Source organism: Cricetulus griseus, chromosome 2 (assembly GCF_003668045.3).
Source record: "Cricetulus griseus strain 17A/GY chromosome 2, alternate assembly CriGri-PICRH-1.0, whole genome shotgun sequence".
Classification (NCBI taxonomy): Eukaryota; Metazoa; Chordata; class Mammalia; order Rodentia; family Cricetidae; genus Cricetulus; species Cricetulus griseus.
The window spans coordinates 336868931-336894740 of record NC_048595.1 but is presented as its reverse complement, the minus strand read 5'-3'; the positions used below and the strand labels follow the sequence as shown (position 1 = coordinate 336894740).

The 25810-nt window shown below is 37.6% G+C and overlaps 1 protein-coding gene across 5 annotated transcripts in view; it reads left to right on the top strand.

Moving 5' to 3' along the window:
• Nnt (nicotinamide nucleotide transhydrogenase) overlaps positions 1 to 25810 on the top strand; it is a 102134-nt gene that overhangs the window by 68999 nt on the left and 7325 nt on the right. For all 5 annotated transcript variants that reach the window (XM_027401410.2, XM_035440579.1, XM_027401408.2 and 2 more), the window contains 3 exons: positions 1798 to 1977; positions 10737 to 10896; positions 13455 to 13536. In XM_027401410.2, the coding sequence (XP_027257211.1) occupies positions 1798 to 1977; positions 10737 to 10896; positions 13455 to 13536 (422 nt within the window). The remainder of the gene's footprint in view (positions 1 to 1797; positions 1978 to 10736; positions 10897 to 13454; positions 13537 to 25810) is intronic.

The window sequence follows — 25810 nt, the reverse complement described above, 5'->3', positions numbered from 1 at the left end:
CTATTTAAAGTTGTCACATCTGACACCTTCAGTACTCTGGAGTTCTCACTGTACCAACATGCTGGTGAAAAAGAATTTTAAAAGCCAAGGGCTTAACTCTGTTTAGTAGGCACCTACTATATAACAAGTTTGTGTAATATGTGTAAGATGGTGACAGCTTGTAAGCTGATCTCACGTTCCCTGGAAGATGTGATATGGAGTTCAATAATTATGTAAAATGAATTACACTTAATAAACCCAGTGTATTCACTGAGAGAATTCTTCCCTTCATGAATTTTCTCTTCCTCCCCTGTCTGATTTTGTATATAATATATTGATAAAACAGAGATTCTGTGTGTTACAGTTTGGCATTTTATTAGTAGAAGATGCTATTACATGGATTTGCTATTTACTATTGCTTCTTCACATTCTTCTAGACTGGCTTATACTTTGTAGATGATAGCCTTTACATTTGAAGTTGAGGAAATATTTATAGCACCTAGTACAGAGTTAGCCATCTAGTGATTGTGATTTCTTTTCAAATACTGACTCTTTGATTCAGAAACACAAGATCTGTAGTATATGAATGGGACTTTTTTGCGAGTGGTCATAAGGTTAGGTCATGGGTCAGTATAGGCACTTTAGGACATTGGGAAGGGCTTGAAATTCTGCCTTGGTACCCTTTACAGTCCAGTTTTCTTCTGTCTTATCTGGTTATGACTTTTTTGTTTTATTTTAAATAATATAATTTTTGTTTTTTTTATCTAATCAAGCAGAAATTTTCAAAAGTCCCCATAATCAAACCTATAATATAGAAATTTAAATTTTTAACAAATTGTTATTTTTGAGAAATAATGAATATATTTGAAAGGAACTTATTCCCAGCATGAAAATGTCTCCATAATGCAAAGGATATTTTAAATTGCTTTGGCTTATATATTCTCATAGAAACAAAACACAAAAATGGAGGGGTATATGGAATGAATAGTAAAATCTGCCCTCTCCATCTTCTTTACTTTCCTGTATTTAATAACTTTGAATTGCATCATGGACATTGTCAATGATGCTTTTTAGACACATTGGATTCTGTTGTATTCATCTAGAGTATTGATAACCATTCATGATTTATTTTACATTTTTTAAATATTATTTTTGTTTTTGGGTAGCTAACTTGGTTAGACTAAAGTTTCAGATTCTGGCTCTTACAGCACAGCAGCTGAAACCTGTTGTTATTTTATCCTTAACAGAGTTGCCTGCAGTCTAACCCAGAGTTTTAAATATCAGCTAGAGATTTGGGTAGTGTTTGTACACAGCATTTGGGGCACCTTCAAATCATTCTAGCTTGTTCCTTTGTAGGATTTTCTTTTTCACTTTCCAGCTGTCTTTGTCACCAAAACCATGTCCTCTGGATCGTCAAAAAAGTAAGACGTGGACTGATGGCCTTAGTTTTATCTCCTCCACTTGATACCAGCAGGGGCCCGACTTCAGTCTAAAGCCATCAAGAGCTGGGACATTCACTTGGTATCATTTAATTTTTCCTAGTGGAGATTCCTTTCCAGTTTATGCCATATTTTCATCACTACTTTTATTCAGGGGATTTTGGGGGTGGTGATGACTAAATGTTCCTAGTTGCTATGTCAGTGAGTGAGTTGGTCATATGGGAGCCTTGGTCATCACCAGAAGTAGAACTTCTATGAAAATATACAAAAAAAAAAAAAAAAAGAAAGAAAGAAACTGGAATGATTAAGAACCAATCTGTGGAATGTTAGAGGTTTGTTGTATATGTTCACTTGGGATTCTTCTTTGGTTTTCTCATAGGGTGTGACTTTGACAGCTGCTATTGGGGGTGCTGACATGCCTGTTGTCATCACTGTGCTGAACAGCTACTCAGGCTGGGCCCTGTGTGCCGAGGGCTTCCTTCTCAACAACAACCTGCTGACCATTGTGGGTGCGCTCATCGGCTCCTCTGGTGCAATCTTGTCATACATCATGTGTGTGGTAAGAAATACATGTGAAAGAGAGTAGAAATGATGTCCTGGAGACATGAATATGCTTGTTCTTTCTTCCATTTGTAGTAAAAATAGATCTATTGGTTTTAATTATTTTCAGCAGAAATATGGGGATTTCCAGAGCAAATTTCTGAGACTGTTTTAAAGATATTCAACTACAAAGAATTAGGAAAACTTAAAAATAAAACTCTTTGAATGTCTTTCTCCATCTTGAGGGTAACATATAATATTTAGTTTAGTTATTTTTACCATTCTTTTTGTTTGTATAGTACTATGTATTTACTTGTTTGACCTTATTGAATTTTTCAATTCAGTTAATTTTTTCCCACCCTGTACTGTGAGACAGGTTCTTGCTACATAGCCCTGGCTGGCCTTGAATTTGAGATTGGAACTCTTGATCCTCCTGTCTCCCAAGTGCTAGGATTACAGGAATGCATGATAATATGCTTTACCTAGCTTTCACTTACATTTTAAAACATTACGTACTACATATTGCCTTTTTAATCATGAAAGACCCTGCCTTTAAAATGGTATTTAAGGGGCTTTATAGTAATCTATCATGTGGATTATACAAAGTTCATTTAATCTTCACCAGTACTTCACAACGTAGGTTATTTGGTTTTTATTTATTTTTTGTATAGAGTACATCTTTGAATTTTTCTTTTTTTAAAAGTTTTTAAAAAAGATTTTATATATTTATTATGTATACAGTCTATACAGTCTTCTGCCTGCATGCCAGCAGAGGGCACTGGATCTCATTCAAGGTTGTGAGCATCATGTGGTTGCTGGGAATTGAACTCAGGACCTTTGGAAGAATAGTCAGTGCTCTTAACCACTGAGCCATCTCTCCAGCCCCATCTTTGAATTTTTCATGTGTTTTATTTTATTGTTTGAAAATTTCATCTATCTATCTATCTATCTATCTATCTATCTATCTATCTATCTATCTCTCTATCTATCTATCTATCATGTATGTATGTATCTATCATGTATGTATATGTACCTACTATCTATAACTATTTTGATCAAGTCCAGCCCCTTGTTGGGTATGGAAGCACATGCCTTTATTCCAGCTACTTGGGAGAAGGCAGAGGCAGAGGCAGAGGTATGGTCTCAGCATGAGACCAGCCTGGCCAGGGTTACACATTGAGACATCGTCTCAAAAAGAAAAATAATTAACCTCCCATTTCCCCCTCATCCACTGTTCCTTCCCAATTTCATGTGCTTTGTTTTTTTTTTTTTTTTTTTTTTTTTGTCACTAAGTTCACTTAATGTGCATGGTGTAGACAATTTGCCAGAGCCTGGGTAGACTCTCTGAGGCTACATCTCCCTCTCTGAGGCCCCGAGAGACCATCAGTTAGCAGTACTTCCTTAGCTGGGGTGGGGCTTCATGATTCCCTCCCTCATCTATCCATTTGCACTTTTAAGATACAGTTCTTAGAAAGAATGCATTTACTGTTAGGGCCTTTTTCTTATTGTTCGTTTCCATTTCCAGACAGCTTGTTCTGATCACCCTCCTCCTGGTTACCTATGAGTATGCCTGTTGTAAAGGTTTATGGTCAATGTTTTTTTTTTTTTTTTTTTTTTTTTAAAGAAGAAACCAGAACAGAGAAGTAGCAATGCAAATACTTCTACTTTCCTCTTTGTTCTTAATTATTTCTCTTCTTGATGGCAGAAGGTAGCTTGTAAATGACTATAAATTTGACTAGAAAACTTGCTTAAATTAGTTATTACTCTCTACAGAATTGTTTTGGGTTACTGTTGAAGCCCATTTGCATTGCTTCATAACAAACGGGCTTAAAAAAAAGCCAAACTTTTTTTCAATGTCTATATCTTTACAAAGACTATGTAAGAAATATCTCTGAACATTTGAATTTGAAAAGGTCACTTCCTGGTTTCAGTTCCCAGCACCCACCTTGCAGCTTACAATTGACTGTAACTCCAAATCTAGGGGATCTGACACCCTCACACAGGCATACATGCAGGCAAAATATCAATCACATAAAATAAAAATAAATAAATCATTAAAATGTCTCTTAAAAACCTACTCCAAGGTTTACAAAGACATCTCAGGTTTACAGATAACCTTAATATATGACACCTTAATAATATATTTAAGACAGTTATAAGCATCTGTGCTTAATTAAATTAAATTTTAATTAAAAAGATTATTCATTTTTTTAATTAATATTTTTGAGAGCTTTCTACATGAACACTGTCACTCTCCCTTCCTTCCCATCTCCGACTTCTCCCATATTGCTGGGATTTCAAGGGTGCATTCTCCTTGCCATGTCTAGGGGACTGTCTAGCAGCAGGCACCACCCTCTGGCTCTTACAATGTTTCTACCTCTCTCTCCTCTGTTATCCCTGAGGCTTAGGTGTACTGTCTGCATTGCAGATGTATCCTTTGGGGCTGGGAGCCCTGTGGTCACTCTGTATTTTGCTCAGTTGTGGATCCTTGTAATAGTCTAAAAGCTTTTCGGGTAAGGGGCGAGAGCTACACTCACCTTGCTTCTTTAGTTACCTCCGGTTACACAAAAACCTTCATTTGAACATCTCAGCATTTTCTTGTCATGTTAATTAAAGTACTGAAGTTACCTTTTTGCAATAAAAGTATTTTTGTGCTTTTGCTCATCTTGTAAAACACAGGGCTCTACAGCCCACGTTTAAAACAGCCCGATTATTATGCTAGTAGTAGTAGTTTCCAAGTAGTTTGGAAGATTTGGAATTTGGAGATTTTCTTTCCTGTTGAAAACTTCCAGGCTCTCTGGTGTCTAAGTTACAGATACTTGCAAAGGAAAGTTGTATTTAGTTCTAGAGTTTCCTTCAAAAGTGAACTTCTGAACCATTTTGTTTCTTTTGGAGAATCTGAATGACCAGCAGAGGGCAGAAGATTTTCACAATTACTTAAAGGAAAGAGGAGTTTTAAAATCAAATTGCAAGATTTGAATAATCTTATTTTTTTATTTTTTTTGCTTGTTTATTTTAGACAGTATATCACAGTTAGCCAAGGCAGGTCTCAAAGTAGGTATCCAGCTGCATCAGCCTCCTGAATGCTGGAAATATAGGCATGTACCACCACACCTGGCAAAAGATTTGAATTCTATCAATGCTGGAGGCTTCTCATTGCAGAAGGATCGGGGAAGGATTTGTATGTAGTTCCTGAATGGGCAACCTGAGTACCTTTCCCATTTTTATCCTTTTTTCTTTAATGGTTTTCTTTAGATTCATTATTATTATTATTATTATTATTATTATTATTTTAGCAATTTTTGTTCCAAGTTTCTAATCTGTGCCTCTTCCTTCTTGCCTTCTCTCTGTTTCATCTCTTTGTTATTATGTCACAGCAGCACAGTGACATCTACAGTAACTAGAATGAGTTACCCAGGAAAAGGTGCCTGTCACACACACTCTCTTTTGTGTGTTCTTGTAAAATGATCTCATCCCCCCCACCTTGTTCTGCCCTTTCACATTTTAGATGTTTTTCTAGTCTTTGTCTTCTTTCTATTTCCACTGCCCCAATTAGACCACGAGACAATAAGTGTTCTACTTTTGTGAAGAATAGCTGGAGGCGAGGTGGTAAAAGGAGAGAAACTAAATGTTTTGAGGAACAAAACACATTTTAAGAATTTGAATGACTTCCTGTTTTAGTTAGGGTTTCTGTTGCTGTGATAAAACACCATGACCGAAAGCAACTTGGGGAAGAAAGGGTTTATTTCACTTCCAGTTCCACATCACAGTCCATCATTGAGGGACATCAGGATACAAACTCAGGGGAGGAGCTGATGCAGAGGCCATGGAGGAGTGCTGCTTATTGGCTTGCTCTTCATCACTTGCTCAGTCTGCTTCCTTCTGGCACCCAGGACCACCAGCCCTGGGGTAGCACCACCCATAGTGAGCTGGTGCTACCACAGGCTTGCCCACTGACCAGTCTGGTGGGGGCATTTTCTGAACTGAGATTCCCTCTTTCAAAATGACTCTTGCTTATATCAAGTTAACATAAACTAGCCAGCACACACACTAGCCATGAATCAATGCTTTTTACATGATGACTACTTCATGGGGAGCAAAAAACCTCAAAACCATTTAAAACCTATTCTAATGGTTGTAGTCCATCCACTATATTACTTAAAAGCTTACAGTTATTAATCTATTACTTTTTCAAAGACAGCACTCTATTTAAAATGTTTTAAAAAGTATTTAGAAATCTTTAGTAATGCCACATCAGAACAAAAACAACAAAAAACAAAAACCAGGGTCATCCACACAACAATGCAACAATAAGTAGGCCAGTGACAACCTTACAGAGACATTTACACAGCTGGGGAGGTCTAGCAATAAGAAAGAGGGGAGAAGGACTGTGGAAAATAGCCATACTTTAATAAATAACATAAATTTTCAAAGATGATGGATAAGGGGATAAGAGAAAGTTTGATGTTTTGAGTTCTTATACTAATAAATCCTTATAGTTGTCTAGGATCATAAACATATGAGATCAAATTAATACTCTGTAATATTATTTTTTTATTTATTTGGATTTAAGGACAGCTAAAGCCTTAATTAAAAAGACTACTCCAAGGCCAGATGTAGTAGTGTGTGCCTTTGGTCTCAGCACATGGGAGGCAGAGGCAGGCAGATCCGTGTGAGTTTTGGCTAATGTGATCTATATAGTGAGTGTTAAGCTAGCCAAGGCTACATAGTTTAAAAACAAACAAACAAAAATAAAAAACCCACTATGAGCTAAGCATAGCAGCACACACTTGTAATCTTAGCGCTTGGGAAGCTGAAGTAGGAAGATCATTGCTTTTTGAGTGCAGCTGGGATTGCATAGAGACTTCAAGGCCTGCTTGTACCTATGAAAAACCTATTTCAGAAAAAAGTTATACATGTGCAAGATATAAGGAATTCGGCTGAATAAAAAAGGTTAAGGGAAAATAATATGACATAATTCATACTCATCATTTAACTGTTAACGTTTGACATTCTAGTTCCAGATCACTGTGTTGACGTTCATTCTCCTTTTTTAATGTATTATGTTTTTCTAATATTTAATTTTCTTTTTGTAAGGATTTATTTATTATGCATAGTCTTCTTTAGGCATGTACGCCAACATGCCAGAAGAGGGCGCCAGATTTCATTATAGATGGTTGTGAGCCACAAATATAGTTGACTAGGAATTGAACTCAGGACTGATTTGTAGCATGTACTGGTTTAGTATAGGAAACCTTTTTTTTTTTTTTAAAGATTTGTGTTTAATATATTGCTCAAGGTAGTTTAGAATAAAAAATGATGAAATTCTGGTTGCTCAAAGTTACTTTAACTCTGCAAGTCTTATGCTGGGTAATTTACAAATGTTAACTTATTTAATCCCCACAGTAGTTTTGGAGGTAGGAAATGTCTCATTTTGTAGAGAAGTATTTTAATACACTCACCAGTGTGCCTATGAAGCCTGATCTAGTACATGGCATAGTCAAATGGACACACTGCTTGGTAAATGAACCTCGAATGTTCATTAAAGGACATTAAAGGGCTGTTTTGTTAGTTTCTGTATTATTTTGGAGTCTTCTATGGGTAGGTTATAGTAGCAGATGCTGCTAGAGTCCATAAGCTGCCAGTACACTGGCCTTCTGTAGTGTTTATTGAAGCAAGCATGGCAGTCCAAACCAAAGCAGGGTGGTTTTATTGTGTGGGAGGAAGTGGAATGCTCCCCAAGTGACTAACCAACAATCTCCAAAATCACATTTTTCTTCTGACAATGAATTCCTTTGGGTACCCTCTGAGCCCAGTGCTGTGCTCACACAAGAAGCCATATAATAAAAACTAAAAAACGTTGACATTGTCCAAATAGCAAAAACATATCCACAGTTTGCTTTATACCACACTATAATAATCAGTCTCTTTATGATTCTGCAGTCCCTCTGCTTGTAATATCACCTGGGAGATGGAGCTCTTAGCAAACAGGAAAAGCATTTTTTTAGACCCCTCCTCCCCAACCCCCCCAAAAAATCCCTCTGTCTTTTCAAATGGAACAAGTCAAAAGCAAGGCAAATAGAATTGTATTTTTTTTCTTTCTTTGTGATTTGATTAATCAGTATCTACAGAGTATTGAGACAAAAGACAGTACTAAATGGTATATATACTATTGCTTCAGTTTTGGCTATTTTATGACCTTTCTTTTGTCTACAGTCTAATTTCTTTCAGTGTAGCTGGAATTATGTGAGTTAATGACCTCTTTAATGTAGAACACAACTTGCATTATAGGACTTGTTAGCTCAAAAGGAACAGGCTTGGACAGTGTGGCAATTTTATTTTATTTTTTTGGTCTTGGAATCTGTGATTAAGTGGCCACAGGATAGTCTCATGAATCACGTGAGGAAGCAAATCAAATAAGGAAAAAAAAAAAAAGAGGCACAAAGCTGTAAACCCTAAACATTTGTTATGAACATGATGTTGCAATGGTAAATTAAGAGATGAAAAGTAATGTAATTTTAAAGAGGCCACATGGAATCCGCATAATGGGGGTATAATTTTGCTTATGTGTTTAATGAGTAGACCTTGATTGTTAAGCCACTATTTTTTCTCCCTAAGTTCCATTCCAAGTGAGCACACTTTAATTAAATGTCCTTGGAGATTCTTTCCTCCTCTCCAGTTCCGTTTCATAGGAGGAATAATGCTTCTTCCTAAGCCAAGCTAGAGAGATAGGCTCCTGTCTTCACACATCTGTCTACATCATGCGCTTATGTGATCTGCTTGTGCTCTCATAAAGTGATGAGGATCTCTGTCCACTGGACAAACAAGTTTGCTCTAACAGCAACCTCAATGTCTAAATAGTCTTTGTGTGTGTGTGTGTGTGTGTGTGTGTGTGTGTGTGTGTGTGTGTGTGTGTGTGTGTCTATGTATGTATGTATGTATGTATGTATGTATGTATGTATGTATGTATATGCACACATGCGTGCTGGGCCTGTATGTATGGAGGACAGAGAGGGCACTGGGTGCCTTCCTTTCTCACTCTCTGCCTTGATCTTTTGAGGTGGGGTCTCATGCTGAGTCTGGAGCTCATGGTTTTGCCTAGGCTAGCAACCTACCTCAGGGCTGCTTCTCAGTGCATTGATTGCTGTTGTGTGTGAGACCATATCAAACTTTTGGGGTGGGGTGGGGGTTAACTAGGATCTAACTCCCGTCCTTATGCTTGCTCAGCAACCTCTCTTAACCACAGAGCCACCTCTCCAGACCCCAAAATAGGTTTTAAAAAATTTAATTTTTAATGACGAGAGTTTAGTAGAACATACTTTTTGATAATTGAATCTCTGAATCTCACAATCAAAACTGGAAAAGATTTATAGACATCAAAAATTGAATGTTTGGGGAGTCCCAGTTGTGACTGTTTCAGTTTTTATTCAGGAGTTTACAAACTTCCTGCCAGGCTGGGATTAGGATGTTAATTCAAAACATCAAACTTTTTCTTATCCCCTTATCCATCATCTTTGAAATTTATGTTATTTATTAAACTGTGGCTATTTTCCACATTCCTTCTCCCCTCTTTCTTATTGCTAGACCTCCCCAGCTGTGTAAATGTCTCTGTAAGGTTGTCACTGGCCTACTTATTGTTGTATGGATGGCCCTGTATTTTTATGATGTGGTATTAGTGAAGATTTCTAAACACTTTGTATGTTTTTTTTTTAACTTTTTAAATAGAGTGCTGTCTTTGAAAAAGTAGTAGATTAATAACTGTAAGCTTTTCAGTAATATAGTGGATAGACTACAACCAAATTTGAAATATCGAATTTGCCTTACATTTCTTATTCTTATCATAGTAAATTCTCAACCAGTAAATTGCCCACATGTCAGGTCAGTAGTCTTTCTTCATGGAAAACCTTTAGAAGCATTTAGAATGACGAATCCATCTGCCCCCATGAGAATCAGGCATAAGATTTCATGGAACTGTAATAGATTTGGAAAGTGAGAGTGTCCATACCCATATTTTGTTTGAATGCAAAGGACTGTGGAGTTCCCAGTGAAATGTATAATTATCATTTGAATTCCTTCTGGTTGTATTCTGACAGCTTGCATGCAGTAGCAGAATCTACTGGAGAGAGATATAAAATTATTTTGTGAACATTTTCTTCTTGCAAATAAATATGTCTCTGGTTTTCTTTCACTTTGGTAAAGTACATTTAAATATGGAGAGAGAAGTTGCTTATTTAATATCTAGACCATAACAGTACATCAGAATTTCCATTAATTTTTATACTTTGTATAAAAATATTAGTGTAGCCAGGCTGTGGTGGTGCATGCCTTCAGTCCCAGCACTCGGGAGGCAGGGGCAGAGGCAGGTGAATCTTTGTGAGTTCAAGGCTAGCCTGGTCTACAGGCTGGTTAGTTACTGAGCTAGTTTCCAGGACAGCCTCCAAAGCCACAGAGAAACCCTGTCTTGAAAAACCAAAAAAAAAAAAAAAAAAAAAAAAAAACCCAAAAAAACAAAACAAAACAAAACAAAAAAACCACTACCACCAACAAAACCCCAAAAATATTAGTGTGCAGTTGACCTGGTTAGAAAATTGGTATGGTTCTTACATGTCTCTGTTATTTAAGTTTTGAACTAAATTTAGAAGTCAGTCTGGCTAAGATTCCTTAAATAATTAAATAAATTCCTTTAAATTGATGTTGAGTTTCATGTACATATACTTCATGCTTTTCTTAAAGAATTCCATGGGTTGAACTCTCATAGGTGATGATTTTGCTCTTTAGGCAATGAATCGCTCCCTGGCTAATGTGATTCTTGGAGGCTATGGTACAACTTCAACAGCCGGTGGTAAACCAATGGAAATCTCTGGCACACATACAGAAATCAACCTTGACAATGCAGTTGAGATGATCCGGGAAGCCAACAGCATTGTTATTACTCCAGGTAAAATAAAAGTAAATTCTACATCACAAAACAAGCTATAATGGCTGTTCTAATTGATTACATTGAATAATAGGAAAAAGGTAAATTGAAACCTCCTCATTAAAGATTGTATTAGTTCTTTGAGAAGTTCACCTACGTTTTGAGCCCTTTCATCCCCAGCCCTTCCCAGACCTATCTTCTTTCTCTACTCACCCAACTTGTGTGTGTGTGTTTTTATTTCCTCATCAAGACCAGTTTGTGTTACCCAAGTTTTAGTGGGTGTGTGGTCCTCCTGTGGAGCATTGTTGACTCAACACGAGCCCTGTCATTAGCAGCTAACAGTTGCCAATAACTTCATTGCTACGAGTGGTATTTTGTGCCCAGCTCCCATCTCCAGGTTGGGATTTGGTCTGGATTGGATTTGCATAAGCTTAGAGCAAGCTATGACAGCCACTGTGAATTTGCATGTGCAGCTGCCCTGCTGTTCCCACAAGATAATGTCTCCTTGTGGTCATCCACCATTTCTAACAGAGGTGTTCTGTCCCTTCTGCAATGATCCCAGGAACCTTGGGCAGAGTGGCTGCAGTAAATAAGTCCCATTTCACTGAGTACTCTTCAGTCTCTTACTCTGCACCTTGACCAGATATGAGTCACTGTGGTATTCATGGTAGAAGTAGAAGCTTCACAGATGAGGTTTGAGAGATGCTATGGGAATAAAAACAAGTCTTTAGGAATCAATTTAATACCATGTCCATTTAGCAGTGTAATAGGAGTAGATTTTCCTCTAGGGCCTATGACCTGTGTAGCCATAGGAACCTTAGTTTTGAAAACACAATGGAAATAGTAGCAACTGAATGGTCACTGAATGAGAATATTGAAAACTCTCAGTTTACGTTAATATTTTGGAGTAACATTAAATATTCTGTCAATTGATGTAGCATGTTCTAGCCATCTTTTTGAGCTCTAGATACATGTGATATTATTGGTAAGTCTTGCTTATGGTGAAGATTATATTAGGTATGGCATGTGGAAACATTGGACTCATTCATTAGACTCAATAAGCTTAGTCTCTTTTCTTTTTTTTTCTTTTTTAATTTGAATTAGAAACAAGATTGTTTTACATGTCAATCTCAGTTCCCTCTCCCTCCCCTAGGAAAGACATATATATATATATATATATATATATATATATATATATATATATATCTTTCCTCCAGACACTGTCTATCCCAATTTAGAAGTCAGATAGGGAGCTAAATGATGTCAAGTGTGTTATGACAGTGGCTAAACTGAACCACATAGAATTTCTTTTTTCTCATGAGGAACCTAAGAAGGGTTGAAGGGATATTAGGATTTGTTTTGAGCCTTAGAGGATGGATGGTGTTGTGGGTAGGAGAAAGCAGAAGTGATAGATAGAGCAAAGAGTTGGCAATTGGAAAAAAGGGCTAGGAAAGTATGAACAGATATGATTTGTCACTCTACAGGTAATATGGACATAATCTTAGAGTTAATGGAGAAGGGAGGTGACTGACATTGTTGGTTATACTTAAGCAAACCTCAAGTAGGAAGGACTATTTTTTATATATTTGAATATGGGAGAATAGTTGGAAGAGAAGGGTTTTCAGTTCTTCTTCTTCCTTTGAAGACATTAAGTTTGGACAGTGGTCATGCTGGAGCTCAAATTGCAAGTTGAGCCAGCAGGACCTGGAACGATTGCTGAAATCCTTAGGTTAGCTATAAGGAGAGGTAACAGACAAATTGGAAGCCTCGAGGGAAGAGTTGGCCATTTAAGGAGGAGAACAGAAGAAAAACTATTCAAGGTATTAGAGGAAGAATAGTAACAAAGCCAGGAAGAATCCACAGGACTACAATATCATCAAAGACACATACAGAGTTTAAAAACACACGAGAGTGGACATAGACTAGTGTGAGCATGGAGTGTAGCAGGGACATAGACTAATGTGAGCATGGAGTGCAGCAGGCACATTCTGTAGCATGAGACTCATTGGGAGATTAAGGAGGCGGTCATTAGATTTTGAGTCTCAAATTCAGGATAATATTTTTTCTTTTGAATAAATAAACTTTATTTAAACTTTAAAAAGTGACTTTAAGTATATATTGAAATCTATGGAAAGTTTGCAATGAATGCCTGTATTTTCTTGAAAAGAGTCATAGATATTATCAGACCGTTGTTTTTCTTCTGTCCTATGTTTGATTTCTTTTATTGAAAAGATTTTTTCCATACATTATATTCTGATTAGTTTCCACTTTCCCTACTCATCCCAGTTGCTTCTGGATCCACACCCTTTCTGTCTCTCACTAGACAAAAAAAAAAAAAAAAAAAAAAAGCCACAGAAGGGATAATAATAAAATATAAACACAAAATATATAAAATATAAAATAATAAAAATTTTAAGTTTTTATTTTTTAAAGATTATTTATAATAAATCTGCTTTCATTTGGTCCAGTTAACTGCTCATGTTGGAATAGAAATATGTTTTCATCAAGAGAGAGGTTTTAATCTATAGATTTTAAAAAATAAAGCCACATTCTTTTGTGTTTTTAATGTCCCCTCTCAGGTTACGGCCTCTGTGCAGCCAAAGCTCAGTACCCCATTGCCGATTTGGTGAAGATGCTTACCGAGCAAGGCAAAAAAGTCAGGTGAGAGCATTGTGTGTAAGTATTTGGGTGTGAAGGAAAGGGAATTGACAAGTCTTTGAAGAGATGACTGCCTCTCCAGGTGACTTTTAGGACGAGTAACCCTAAATGAAGGGATGAAGTTGTCAAAACGCCTCCAAACCTCTTTCTGCTTAGTTTTTTGCTGCTCTGTCTAATAGACTCATTTTAGAAAGAGAAACTTTATTGTTCCAAATTGTAGGATATTTATGAATGGGAATAGCTAGAAATTGTGTTTCTTTGTGCTTTGGGGCAAGGTCGTGCCAAGAGTTTGAGTTGCACTAGGTTGTGCTCTTTTTGTTTCACTCCAAAGAAGTGTTTTGTTTTGTTTGTTTATTTGGAGAGTGAGCCCTGTATGAAGCCTGTAGGCTGCTTATTGCTGACCTAGTTTTGAGACTGTTGGGTGGGAATGACTGCTGGAATGCTCCTCTGAAGCTGTGAACTTTTTGAAAACTACTCTCACTGCTGCTGTTTCTGCCCTTTGCCTTGGGAGCATTGGATACTCTTGGGAGTGAGTAAAGCAGAGAGAAGAGTGGATGATTGTGCACACCTAGATCATTCCCCATCGATCTCAAGGAACACAAAAACAGGGCTTTTGTATGAAGAACTTGATGGCTGTTGCAGTGCTGTGCTTATGTACTGTTAAGGGACATTGTTTCTTAGCATCTACTAAAGACAGTGTGAGCTTTTGGGGGTTTTCCTTCATAGGAATACTGCTGTTCATTTTGTGGGTTCCTTAGCAGTTGAATTGACTTGGTACCATAAATCAGAGACACAAGATAATTCATGGAATGGAGTTAGTTCATTAGGAAGATGATGTCTGTTAATGATAATTCCTTTTAGATGTCAATCTTATGCTTTTGTCTTGGGGCAGATGATAAGGAAATAAACCCAACAGGGGGCCTAGATCTTGTCAGAGTATCTGTGCCAAACTGGATAGAGACTCACTCTCCATCTTTGAATGTCCTATCCACTTAGGATTATGAAAGAGGCATAGACTAGAAGGTCAGAGGTTACTTAGATGGTCTTAGTGTCAGCTGAATTTTACTTCTTCCTTTCCTTTTTCTTCCTACCCTTTTCTCTGTCACTCCTGCCCTGTCCCTTCCTAAAACATATGGTTGTATTTTTAAATACAGAAAGAGTCAAGATGCTATTTTTGTGGTGGAAGGGACCACCAACATTACTGTGATGTGGAGGATTTTCATATTTGGTGATGATCTTAAATAAATTGAAGATGAGAAAAGTCATTGACTTTAGTTTTCATTAAAGTATAAAAAATAACTCATTTTTGATTACTCATTCTTATTTCTACATCAGCTATCAATCTGTCCTTTCTTTTTGGCCATCATCTTGCCATTTAAAAGCACTTGCAAGCCTACAAACGAAAAGGATGTGTTAAAGAACCTTATATGATTTTCCTAAAGAAGAAACTACTTTCTTTATTCAGTCCACATGTGAACAAGTCTAATATATTAGTAACGCCTCCCATCACCATGTGAACATTTAGGGGGTGAGTGGCGATTGTAATAAAACAGAGCATGGAAGGTCACTTTCATGTTTTGGTTATCCTCAGCGAAGGAAGTCCTTAATTTGGCCTACCTCTCTTGTTACTCACTTGTCACTCAGTCAGGGGAACAAGACAGCTTAGAAAGCCAGTTGTGTGTTAGAGGAGTGGATGCAGAGTCAAAAATGATAACCTGAAGGGATGAGGAGGTAGTTTAGTAGGCAAAGTGCCTGTTGCCCTAACATGAGGACCTGAGTTTGATTTTCCACACCTGTGTAAACAGGTGGGTGTGGTGGCCTGTGCTTGTAAGCCTAGCATTGTGGAGGTAGAGACTGATGGACCTGGTGCTCACAGGTCAGCCAGCTTAGCCTAATTGGTAAGCTCCATTCCCGTGAGGTAAGTTTCTGGTACTTGAGTTTGACTTTTGACCTATGTGCATGCACGCCATGTACACGAGCACTCATCTCTCCTCCCAGAGAAGGTCCTCATGAATGTTGAGTGGCTTGAACGAAGTTAGGGAAATGGATAAGAGAGATGAAGAAGTCTGAAAAGATATCAGGCAAATGAATGTTTAATTTATCAGGTTAAAATGAGAATTTTATCCATGTTGACATATATAAGCTATGACTGTATACAATGGTTTCTGCCAGTCTGCATAGGGAGATAATTGTTTAAGGTTTATGAGAGATTTAATTATGCATTCAACAGGGGGTTCTTAGCTATAAGTTTTCTTTTACTGAAGTGATCTTCTGAATATAACAGAAACCTTTTCATAAAAACACCCCATAGTCTTACATAATTGTTGAAAACACTTGTTAAAAATAATCAAATTTGTTGGTAACTCATAATGTAGGATCAGAATAAAATTATTGCTCAGTCTGAGTTCTCTAGTTGTAAGTTATAAAAAGATGCTTGTTTAGGTTCATCTGCCTTTCATATTAAAAATGGAGTTGCATATGATACATTGTACTTTTTACTATCATTTGATGAATTTTCAGCATAGGCTTTGGACAAGACGTTTTGAATTTTGTATTTTGAATGAAATGGAAGGGAACTATTCTTACAAACATGGTGACAGTGGTCTGTCAGACTTTTCCAGCTTAATTTCTATGTGGATTTTCTGTAATTAGAGGAAATCAGTTAAACTTTGATTTTGCTTTACATATGTGTTATCATTTTATAGGAGAAATGAAAATTTGATAAAGCACACACACACACACACACGTACACACACACATACACACGTATATGCTGTAGCTTTTTTTTTTTTAATGAAGAGGCATATGTCTGTGTGAATGAGAGGTGGCTGCAGCAATTACCTCGTCTTTTAATGAAGCAAATCTGTATTTACAGTTTGTGGTAATGGAGCCCTTTCATCACTCTGTACGTTCCCACGGTGTTCATTGAGAGCAGCTGGGTTTAGCAGGTCTTTGTGCCTCGGGACCCCAACATGCCCAGCATCCAGATGTGGTGACATATTCACACACATCCCCCGTGGAACCGTGCCAATGTGGACATACGATTGCCATCAATTAGTTACACCCACATGGTGCCAAGAGAAATTGCATCTGTCATACAGTCTGTCTGCCTTCATGGCCCATGATTGATTTATAGTCACTACTGTTTCCCTTTACTTTGGCCACAGTCATAACATGTTCACGAAGACTTGAGGTTATAATGAAGCACACGACGTTTCATGACAAGAACTCATTTTTGGTCACCAGTGTCATGAAAATTTAGTGAGAATCATTTGATTCTCAGTTGTTCAGTTTAGAAAACTCATGCTGATTTTTGAACGTTTTAAGACAAAAACCTTAGAGTATAAGAGTGCATGTATTTTTTTTCCTCTTCTCAAACTTTGTATAGCCTTTTCAATATAAAACAGTAATAACACTTCTAATGAGTAAACCTTAAAAAGTTGTGTTTTTTTCTCATTTGCAATTAATAAATACTTAATTTTCTTTTCCTAAAGTGTTATCACTTGCATTACTGTAGAAGTCTTTTGAATTTGTGGAAACACTTTGATTTCTTTGGCTATTTGAATGTTATATGTTACTTTGAAATTTAATTTAATTCTGTCTGTATGAGTGTTTTGCCAGCATGCATATTTAAATATCACATGCATGTCTGATGCCTGTGGAGGTCAGAAGAAGGCATCAGATACCCTGGATGGTTGTGGGTCGGGAATTAAATCTGGTCCTCTGGAAGAGCAGCAACTGCTCTTAACTGCTAAACCATCTCTCCAGCTTTTTTTTTTTTATGTTTATGCTAATATTGAGCTGTATCTATCAACAGTTTACCAACAGTATTTTATTTGCTAGGTATTGATAGCGCAAAGCTATAAAGTTCAGCTACCAGTCTCATAGCTATGAAGAAAAAAAAAACTATAAATAAATGAGTAAATTCCATTTAGTGGTAGTAAGGGGAGTAGAGGCAGGAGTATAAAGCACATACTGCTCAGGGAATGTTTTCAGTTATCTGTACTAATAACATGAACTGTTATCATTTTTAGGGTTAGAATAAATTTTGTGTGTGTGTGTGTGTGTGTGTGTGTGTGTGTGTGTGTGTGTGTATGTGTGCCACTTCATCTAACACATTAAGTTGCAGTTTATTAGTGTTTTACAATTTTATGTAGTATGTCTATTGGTTTAAATGTATGTTTTCTTCCCTAGGAAATCAATTCTTCAACACACTTAAAGAAGATTTTTTTTTTTTTGGTATCTCTTAACTAGATTCAAATGGGCAGAATTCAACTTTCTATGATGTGTTATGTTCAGGGTACAAAAGGAGCCTACCACATACAGATTTGTGGTGTTACAAAGGCATATGCTACTAAAGGGAATGGAAAGTGGGCCAGGTGAATGATCTAGTAGAGTATTTGAATAAAGATCAACATTAGCTGGCAGTCTCATGATAGTTTTGTAGCAGTCTTTTCTTAAAGACATGACTATTCATATTTGTGATCAATCACAGATAATCATGAAGTACTTTGCTTCAGGTACTATTCTCAGTCCTGGAGATAGATCAATGAATAAAACATTTTTTCATAGTTACTATTCTATTGCTATGAAGAAACACCATGGCCAAGGCTACTCTTATAAAAGCAAGCCTTTAATTGGGGGATTGCTTACAGTTTTGGAGGGTTAGTCCATGATCATAATGGCAGGAAGCAGCAGACAGGCAAGGTGCTGGAGCAGTAACTAAGAGCCTTATATCCTGATCTACAGGCAGCAGGGGGAGAGAGAGGGGGGGCACAGAGAGAGACAGAGAGACAGAGAAAGAGAGAGACAGAGAGATTGGGCCTGGTATGGGCTTTTGAAAATACCAAAAACCATTTCCCAGGGACACACTTCCTGCAAGAAGACACACTTCTTAATCCTTCCCAAATAGTTCCACTAACTGGGGCCGAAGCATCCAAACAATGGATTGTTATTCAAACCACTGCAGTGCTTTAGGGCTTTGCATTCATTGAGAGGTTAGGTAGTAGATTCCAGAATTCAATTCTGAATTGGGAGACATTTATAACTGGCCAATTCAGACGCTAACTGAAAAGACAGAGAAGAGAAGTATTAAAGATTACTTGGTCAGTTCTAGCTACAGCTGTTAGTGATGGCTTAGCTAATATTTTTTGTTATTTTGCACTTGGCTTGCCTGGTTGAAAAACAGTACTGTAGACAAGGTTGGGAGGGAGGTTATTTGTGCAGTTGTGCAAATCAGTAAAACTTTGGCATCAGAGAGGAAGAAGAAGCAAAGCAAGTATGTACATTCATGTAGATTTGAATCCTTTGCCTAGGCTCATCAGCAATCCCCCAGATCAAGAGTGTCAGGGAAGAGTTTTGGAAGTCGAAGCTGTCTCTCCAGATAATTTGGTGGTCTATTGTCCTACACCCTCTCCAGATCGGTGTATGGTAGACTGTCTGGTAACAACTAGAATTCCAGGCACTTTGTTGTAATGTCTTCTCTAAAACTCATTCCTTAGAATTGCTACCCCACCCCACTCCATCCCCAGGCATGCCAGGAACTTGAGGAAGAGCACTTCATCGATGAAGTCAGTGTTTCTGACCATGGGGTGGTTTTTGACTTCTAGTTCAAGATTAGTTATTATTAACTCAGTTTATTTTAATTTTTCAATGAGATTCATGTGGACAGAGCAGTGTAAATAAAAGTCCTCTTTTTATTTCATGTTCAGATTCTTCTGTATCTTGCTTATAATTGTCATTTTACGGTGCTTGTTAGCTATTGCATTCCAAGAGCATTCAACAGAATTATTATCCAGGCAAATGGATGAAATTATGTATAATTTTAACTAAACCACTACAATATGCCAGAATGTAATGTTGTAGAACATTAGTCAGAAATGGAAGTTTAATTTTCACTCGTGATATCACCATTCATGGTATTGTTAATTATTTTGGAAACAGAGAGTATCAGCAGTTGGGAGGTTACCACTCTGAACTAGATAGCTGAATTCAGTTCAGGCATAGACAGGCCAGGCTGTATCACAGTGTTCTTGGTGTGAGAAAGACAGAGGACTAGGTTGACATTCAAATGGGATTGTAGTACCTGATCCACGTGGAAGACTGGTTATCTTTTTGAATAGCCCAATGCTGTATGCTACATGGACAGATGGAAGGCATGTCTGTAGATTGTCAAGCATTTCTTCACTCATACTCACAGAACAGGGTCCATTATTCTATGTTAGAAAAATTGTGCCCCTGAGACACTTTCATAAGCTCTTTGACTTGCATAATGTTTTTTCCTCCCCAAGGAAGGAAAGAATATGGATGAATACCAGATTTCAGAACTAGAGTAGCTCTTAATTGCCTTCAAATGGAGAAAGGAAGGTACAAAGCATTATCCCCATGCTGGCAAGCCATAGGAAATTAAATGAAGTATTTCTTTTCATTTGGAATTGTATGAGTGACTTTGTCTGAACTTCTAATAACACTCAGCATTTTAGAAAGTGCAGTATCTGTGTTTAGCTTGAGAAGCCTCACAGAGAGAGAATGACTGCATGACCTTTTGTGGTGAATGGTTTTTGATGAAGATTATTTATCTCATTACTGTGATTCTCTTTAGAGGAAAAGACTAGCCCTGCCCAGCTGGTCCTGGTAGTGTCCAGAGATGATTTGGGTAATATTTACTATGTTGACCTCATATTTAAGAAGTTTTTTTTTAATTTCAAACAAATTTACTAAAATTATTCCTAAAACAACTTCCCTTTCCTTGTGTTTTTTAAGGGACTTATGACTGTCAGTCAATAATTCTGACAAGCATTTGATAGACCTAAAGCCCTTTTCTTTTAAGTTAGTCGGCCATGTTTAACTCTAGCAATGAATTATTTTATTACTTTCAGGGACCCTCCTCAGAATAGGTTATTGTCACATGCAAATAAAGAACACAGAGGTTCTTGAAAGGCCATTTATTGCAGTTACAGTGTTTATATAATTGATGTAACTCCAAAAAACTGTTTCCTCTCCTAGAATGGCTTTAAGGTCCTGGGAGGATCTTTAAGGTCTAATTGCACTATTAGGGTGTGATGTTCCTCTAATTTGGCTTTAGTGTCTCTGCCAGAAGGGGATTTTAAATCTAGCCCTGTCCTGGTGGGGCTTCTGGGTAGGTGGCACAATGGTTGTTTATGGTGTGCCTTTCATATGACATTGTTTTCCTGATGGATGATCTAATGCCTGAAGGGCCAGTCGGTGACCTTAATTCCTAATAGGTTGCTGCCCTGTGTCTCTTGATTGATATATGCCCAGTAAATTCTATCATGATGACAGTCCCTAGGAGAGGCCTACAATGAAGAGGGTGTGTTGGCCAGGTTAGATAGAGGAGGAAGCCTAACAAATTGTGTGACATCACAGGAGCAGTTTATTATTTATAAATCTCAGTGAGAAGAGGGTCATAGATTAAGGCCATCTGGGAAGATTAGAGGGTAACTATCAAGTTCAGTCAGCAGCTGAGGAGAGAGGGGGGAGGGAAGGGGACAGAGATAGAGACAGACACACATACACACACACACACACACACACACACACACACACACACAGAGAGAGAGAGGGAGGGAGAGGGAGAGGGAGAGGGAGAGGGAGAGAGAGTGAGCTATAAACTATAAGCTCAGGTCTTTGCTGGGTCCAAGGGAGTACCCAGCCTTGGACAATTTCTCTGTGATGAAATCTGTTTCATGAGTTTAGAGAAAGTGAATAGGAATCTATGGGCTATGGTGAGACTGCAGCATAGCACCAGTTGTATAGGGACGAATCTGGATCAGCCTCAGGGAGGAGTAATCAGAAAGCTTGAAAATGTCAAGGACCACTAAGCTGTGTGTCTTAGGGTTTCTATTGCTGTGAAGAGACACATGATCATGGCAACTCTTATAGAGGAAAATATTTAATGGAGGCTGGTTTACAGTTTCAGAGGTTTAGTCTATCATCATCATGGCAGACATGGTGCTGGAGAAGGAGCTGAGAGTTCAATTATCAACATTAATCAGCAGGCAACAGGAAGTGAATTGTAACCCTGAGCATAGGAGCATAGGAGATCTCAAAGCCCACTTCCACAATGACACACTTCCTCCATACCTATTCCAACAAAGCCACACCTCCTAATAATGCCACTTCCTATGAGTTTATGGGGGTCAATTACATTCAAACTACCACACTGTGTTTCTTGAGTGTGACAGCCCTGTCTGCCTGTCACAGAGGTAGCATAAAACTATAAGTATTTATAGAAACAGTTTGTTTGTTTATTCATTCTTCTCCCATATATTACATCCTGACCTCAGTTTCCCCTCTCTCCACTCCTTCTGGTCTGCCCTCCCCTCTCCCCATCCACTCCTCCTCTGTTTCCCTTCAGAAAAGACTAGGCCTCTGAGGGATATCAACCAAACTTGGCATAATAAGTTACAGTAAGACTAGGTATGTATCATCATATCAAGGTTGATGAAGCAACCAAGTAGGAGGAAAAGGGTCCCAAAAAGCAGGCAAAAGAGTCAGAGACAGTCCCTACTTCCACTGTTAGGAGTCATGACAACAATTTTAATGATTTAGAAATATTTATGGTTTTAAGATAGAAGAATGTTTTGAGCCAACGAATCTCCTTTTTACTTTTCTCTCTGTTTTTACTAATTTACTAGTCACAAAAACACGAGAATTGTGAGGCAATGGATTTTAGATGGCAGAACTCCAAAATATTTTCAGCATACATTGCCCCAATTTACAATTTGTTTTTAAAATGAAAATCACTGTAAAGTAAGGGAAGTTAACCCTTCAAAGATACTAAATATGGAAATAATTTTGCACAGTGACTAAAAAGAGTTAAAACCAAGTGGTTGAAGGTTATAAAGTACATCTTTAAAGAAATGAACAAAACAAACAAACAAAATGTCTAGGGAGCCTTTCAGTATTTGAAATTTCAGAGTCTACAAGCTGGAGAAAATACTAGAAGTTTTAGGATGGGGCCCCATTGGACTTAGTTTCTTTGTCTAATTGTTGAATTAGAATGCTCAATTCAATAAGCCATTCTTCATGTTTCATAGCTGACCAAGACAGACATTTCCATAATGTCAAAAGGAAAATAGGGTTTATTTGAACTGTTGTGGTAGGACCCATGTGGGGGAGTGTTTTATTATCTTTAATAGCTCCACATGTCCAAGACCAACTGCTACAGTGAACCCTGGTTAGGACATACTGTCTTCAAAGCCTGTGATCATGGGAACTCATGTTGTGTCTCCTTTAAAGCATGCAGTATTTGGAATCTAATGTAAGTCTGTGAAAAGCTGCAAGAATAGGGTTTATGTCCTTGCCGATTATAAAGAAGCTTTACAAAATGATACTTTTGAATTGATCCCTTCCAAGATTTTATCCAGTTATTTGATATTCATGAATAGTTCTGTGTGCATTCTTACTTGTTTTTATTTTTCTTGGCTAATTAAAACCCAGAGGATTAGGTTGTTTCATTAAAGTAGATTGCTCCATTTCTCCCCACTCCCAGGTGCTTGCACCTATTTTTAATTGGTAACTTGAGTGCTAGGCATCTTTGTTATATAAGGTCATACCCACAGACTATAATTTTCATAGTTGAAAGACAAAAATAACAAAAAGTGTGGAAGATGCTTGCAGAGACTCTGACTTTGGTGATATTTGCCATGTCTGTCATGAAGCAAGACTTTTCTGCCTGTTTTCTGGTATCTATTGAATGGTTAGCTGTGGACTTCTGTGATATCTATGATAATAATTATTGACCTTAAATTATATTGATTGTATCATTTCTTTAATTTTTTTGCAAGTACAAAGAACTTCTAGCTTTTGGTGGGCCATATTAGTATTTACTATATACTATAGTAGCATTTCCAGGCAAAAAATAGAAAAGCAACCTAGAGTGTTGCTAAAAACCCCCAACATTTGTTGTAAGGTAAAATGTGTGTTGCTTTGGAATACGTGAACATTAGAAAATATACATTAGAAAAAATGTTGAGTGCGACGAGCATTTATATAATCAAGGTGTATTTGAACAGAATACTGTAATTGCTGCACTGGGTTATTTTCATAGCCAGTGTTCTATTTCTGTGAAGAGACACCATGACCACAGCAACTCTTATAAAGGAAAGCAGTTAATTGGACCTTGCTTCAATTTCAGATATTTAGTCCATTTTTATCATGATAGGGAGCATGGTGGCACACAAGCAGACATGGTTATGAAGAAGTAGTTGAGAGTTCTACATCTGAATCCACAGGCATAAGAGAACGAGGGTCACTTTTTGAAACCTCCAAGTCCACAACTGGTGACACACTTCTTCTAATAAGGTCACACCTCCTATTCCCTTTTAAATAGTGACACTTATGACCAGGTATCAAATATATAGTGGCCATTCTTTCTTTCTTTTTTTCTTTTCTTTTTTTTTTTCTTCAAGACAGGGTTTCTCTGTGTGTAGCCATGGCTGTCCTGGATCATACTCTGTAGACCAGGCTGGCCTCAAACTCACAGAGATCTGCCTGCCTCTGCCTTCTGAGTGCTAGAATTAAAGGCATGCACCACCACCACCCAGATTTGGGGGCCATTCTTACTCAAACCACCACTGTTATGGAGGCCTTTATTTGTTTGGTGCTAGTGAAAAGCACTGTGTAGGTAAAGTTCTTTGTTAACTGTCTTATTTAAATCCCACAACTCTCCATAGAGGCTCTCCTTTCAGTTCCATCACCCTCATGAAGAAACCGAGGGCTGTAGAAGTTAATTGTCCGAATGCTTGTGCAAATGAATACGTGTAAATGCTACCCAAAGTCTGAATTCTTTCATTAGAAAGAGACTTAAAATTGTGTCTTCTTGGGATATGCAACCTAAAGTCCTCTTCTTTTCGTTGAAGGTCTGACCATAGGGACTGAGTGCCAGGGACTCCTTAGTAAGACATGGCTCATGTGTTCAAGGAGCCCTTGGTGGGCAGAGCACAGTAATACTTCCCTGTAAGAATGGTGCAGGAGGGGAAGGAAGAGATGAAGAAAGTTCTGGGTGTGTGGATTGTCACTCTGTGGTTGCATGTTAGCAGTTATTTTCCTTTTGTAGAATCCTGTTGTGGTCAGGGATATCTGACTCAGTGTTTAAGGTATGTGCATAATAAAGGATCATTTTCATGGCCCAAAGAGAAGAGCTAAAAGGCTGGTAGTCTTTCTATGTTAGAGCTCTGGATGTTCGTTATGTGATGATGGAGCATTGATGAGTTTGGCCGGTCAGTTCATGGAAATTGCTGGTTATGGCCAACCTGTGTCTAATACAATTAATTTTAATATGTGCTTTGGAGATTGGCCAGCTAAATGGGCCAGAATTGTTATAAACTCATGTTGACTCATCAGCATGCATATATATTTCTACAAATTTGAATGTGTTCTGTTGTTTCTCTCAAAACATTGGCATTCTCTTTTAATAATCTTGCATGTAGTTTGCTCCAAACACAGAGCCCTAAAGCTCAGTGTAATAAATTATTATGCAAACAGATATATAAAGTGATCCCCCCTTTGGGATAGTCATTGTAACATGATGGTTAGCTTTGTGATTATTTACCCTTCACAACTAGCCAAACAGAAACATTGTCTTTATGCAGTCTGTAGCTAATCAAGATGTTAGAACAAGAGCTAATATACTTCAAGAGTCTCCATTATTTTTTAACTTGGTCCAAGACATCACTATTAAACATAAAAATGGTAGACAGAGAAATTTAAAGATAATGAAGGCAGTATAAAAAACAAAAACTAGAATAAAATTAAATAAAAAATTGGAAGCAAAGAGGCTCCCAGCATTGAAGTCTAAAAGGAGAACACAGAGTGTATATTGGGCTGTCAACTAAAATAGAAACCCTAGGTTTATGGACTTTTAATATTACTTGTGGTTTACTAAATGACACACCTCCTCCATACATGCATGTTCTAATCCTAAAATTCTTAGACGTTTTATCTTATAGTTATCCTAGGTTATTTGTGTTGGTTCAAGGTGAGCATTAAGGTCCTGTGGGAATGTGTGCACATGAATGCAGTATGTACAGAGGCCAGAAGAGGGTGCTGTATTTCCCAGAGCTGGAGTTGTAGGTGGTTGTGAACAACCTAGGATCCTGGGAGCTGTGCCTCTCGTCCTTGGGAAGAGTCATTTCTCCAGACCTCTCTTTCTCTTTTTTGATTGAGTGAGATTATAGGGTGGCTGTGGTAATCATTTGGATAGGATTTTAACCTGGTAAAATATACATGCGGGTGACAAGGGTTGTGTAAGGGG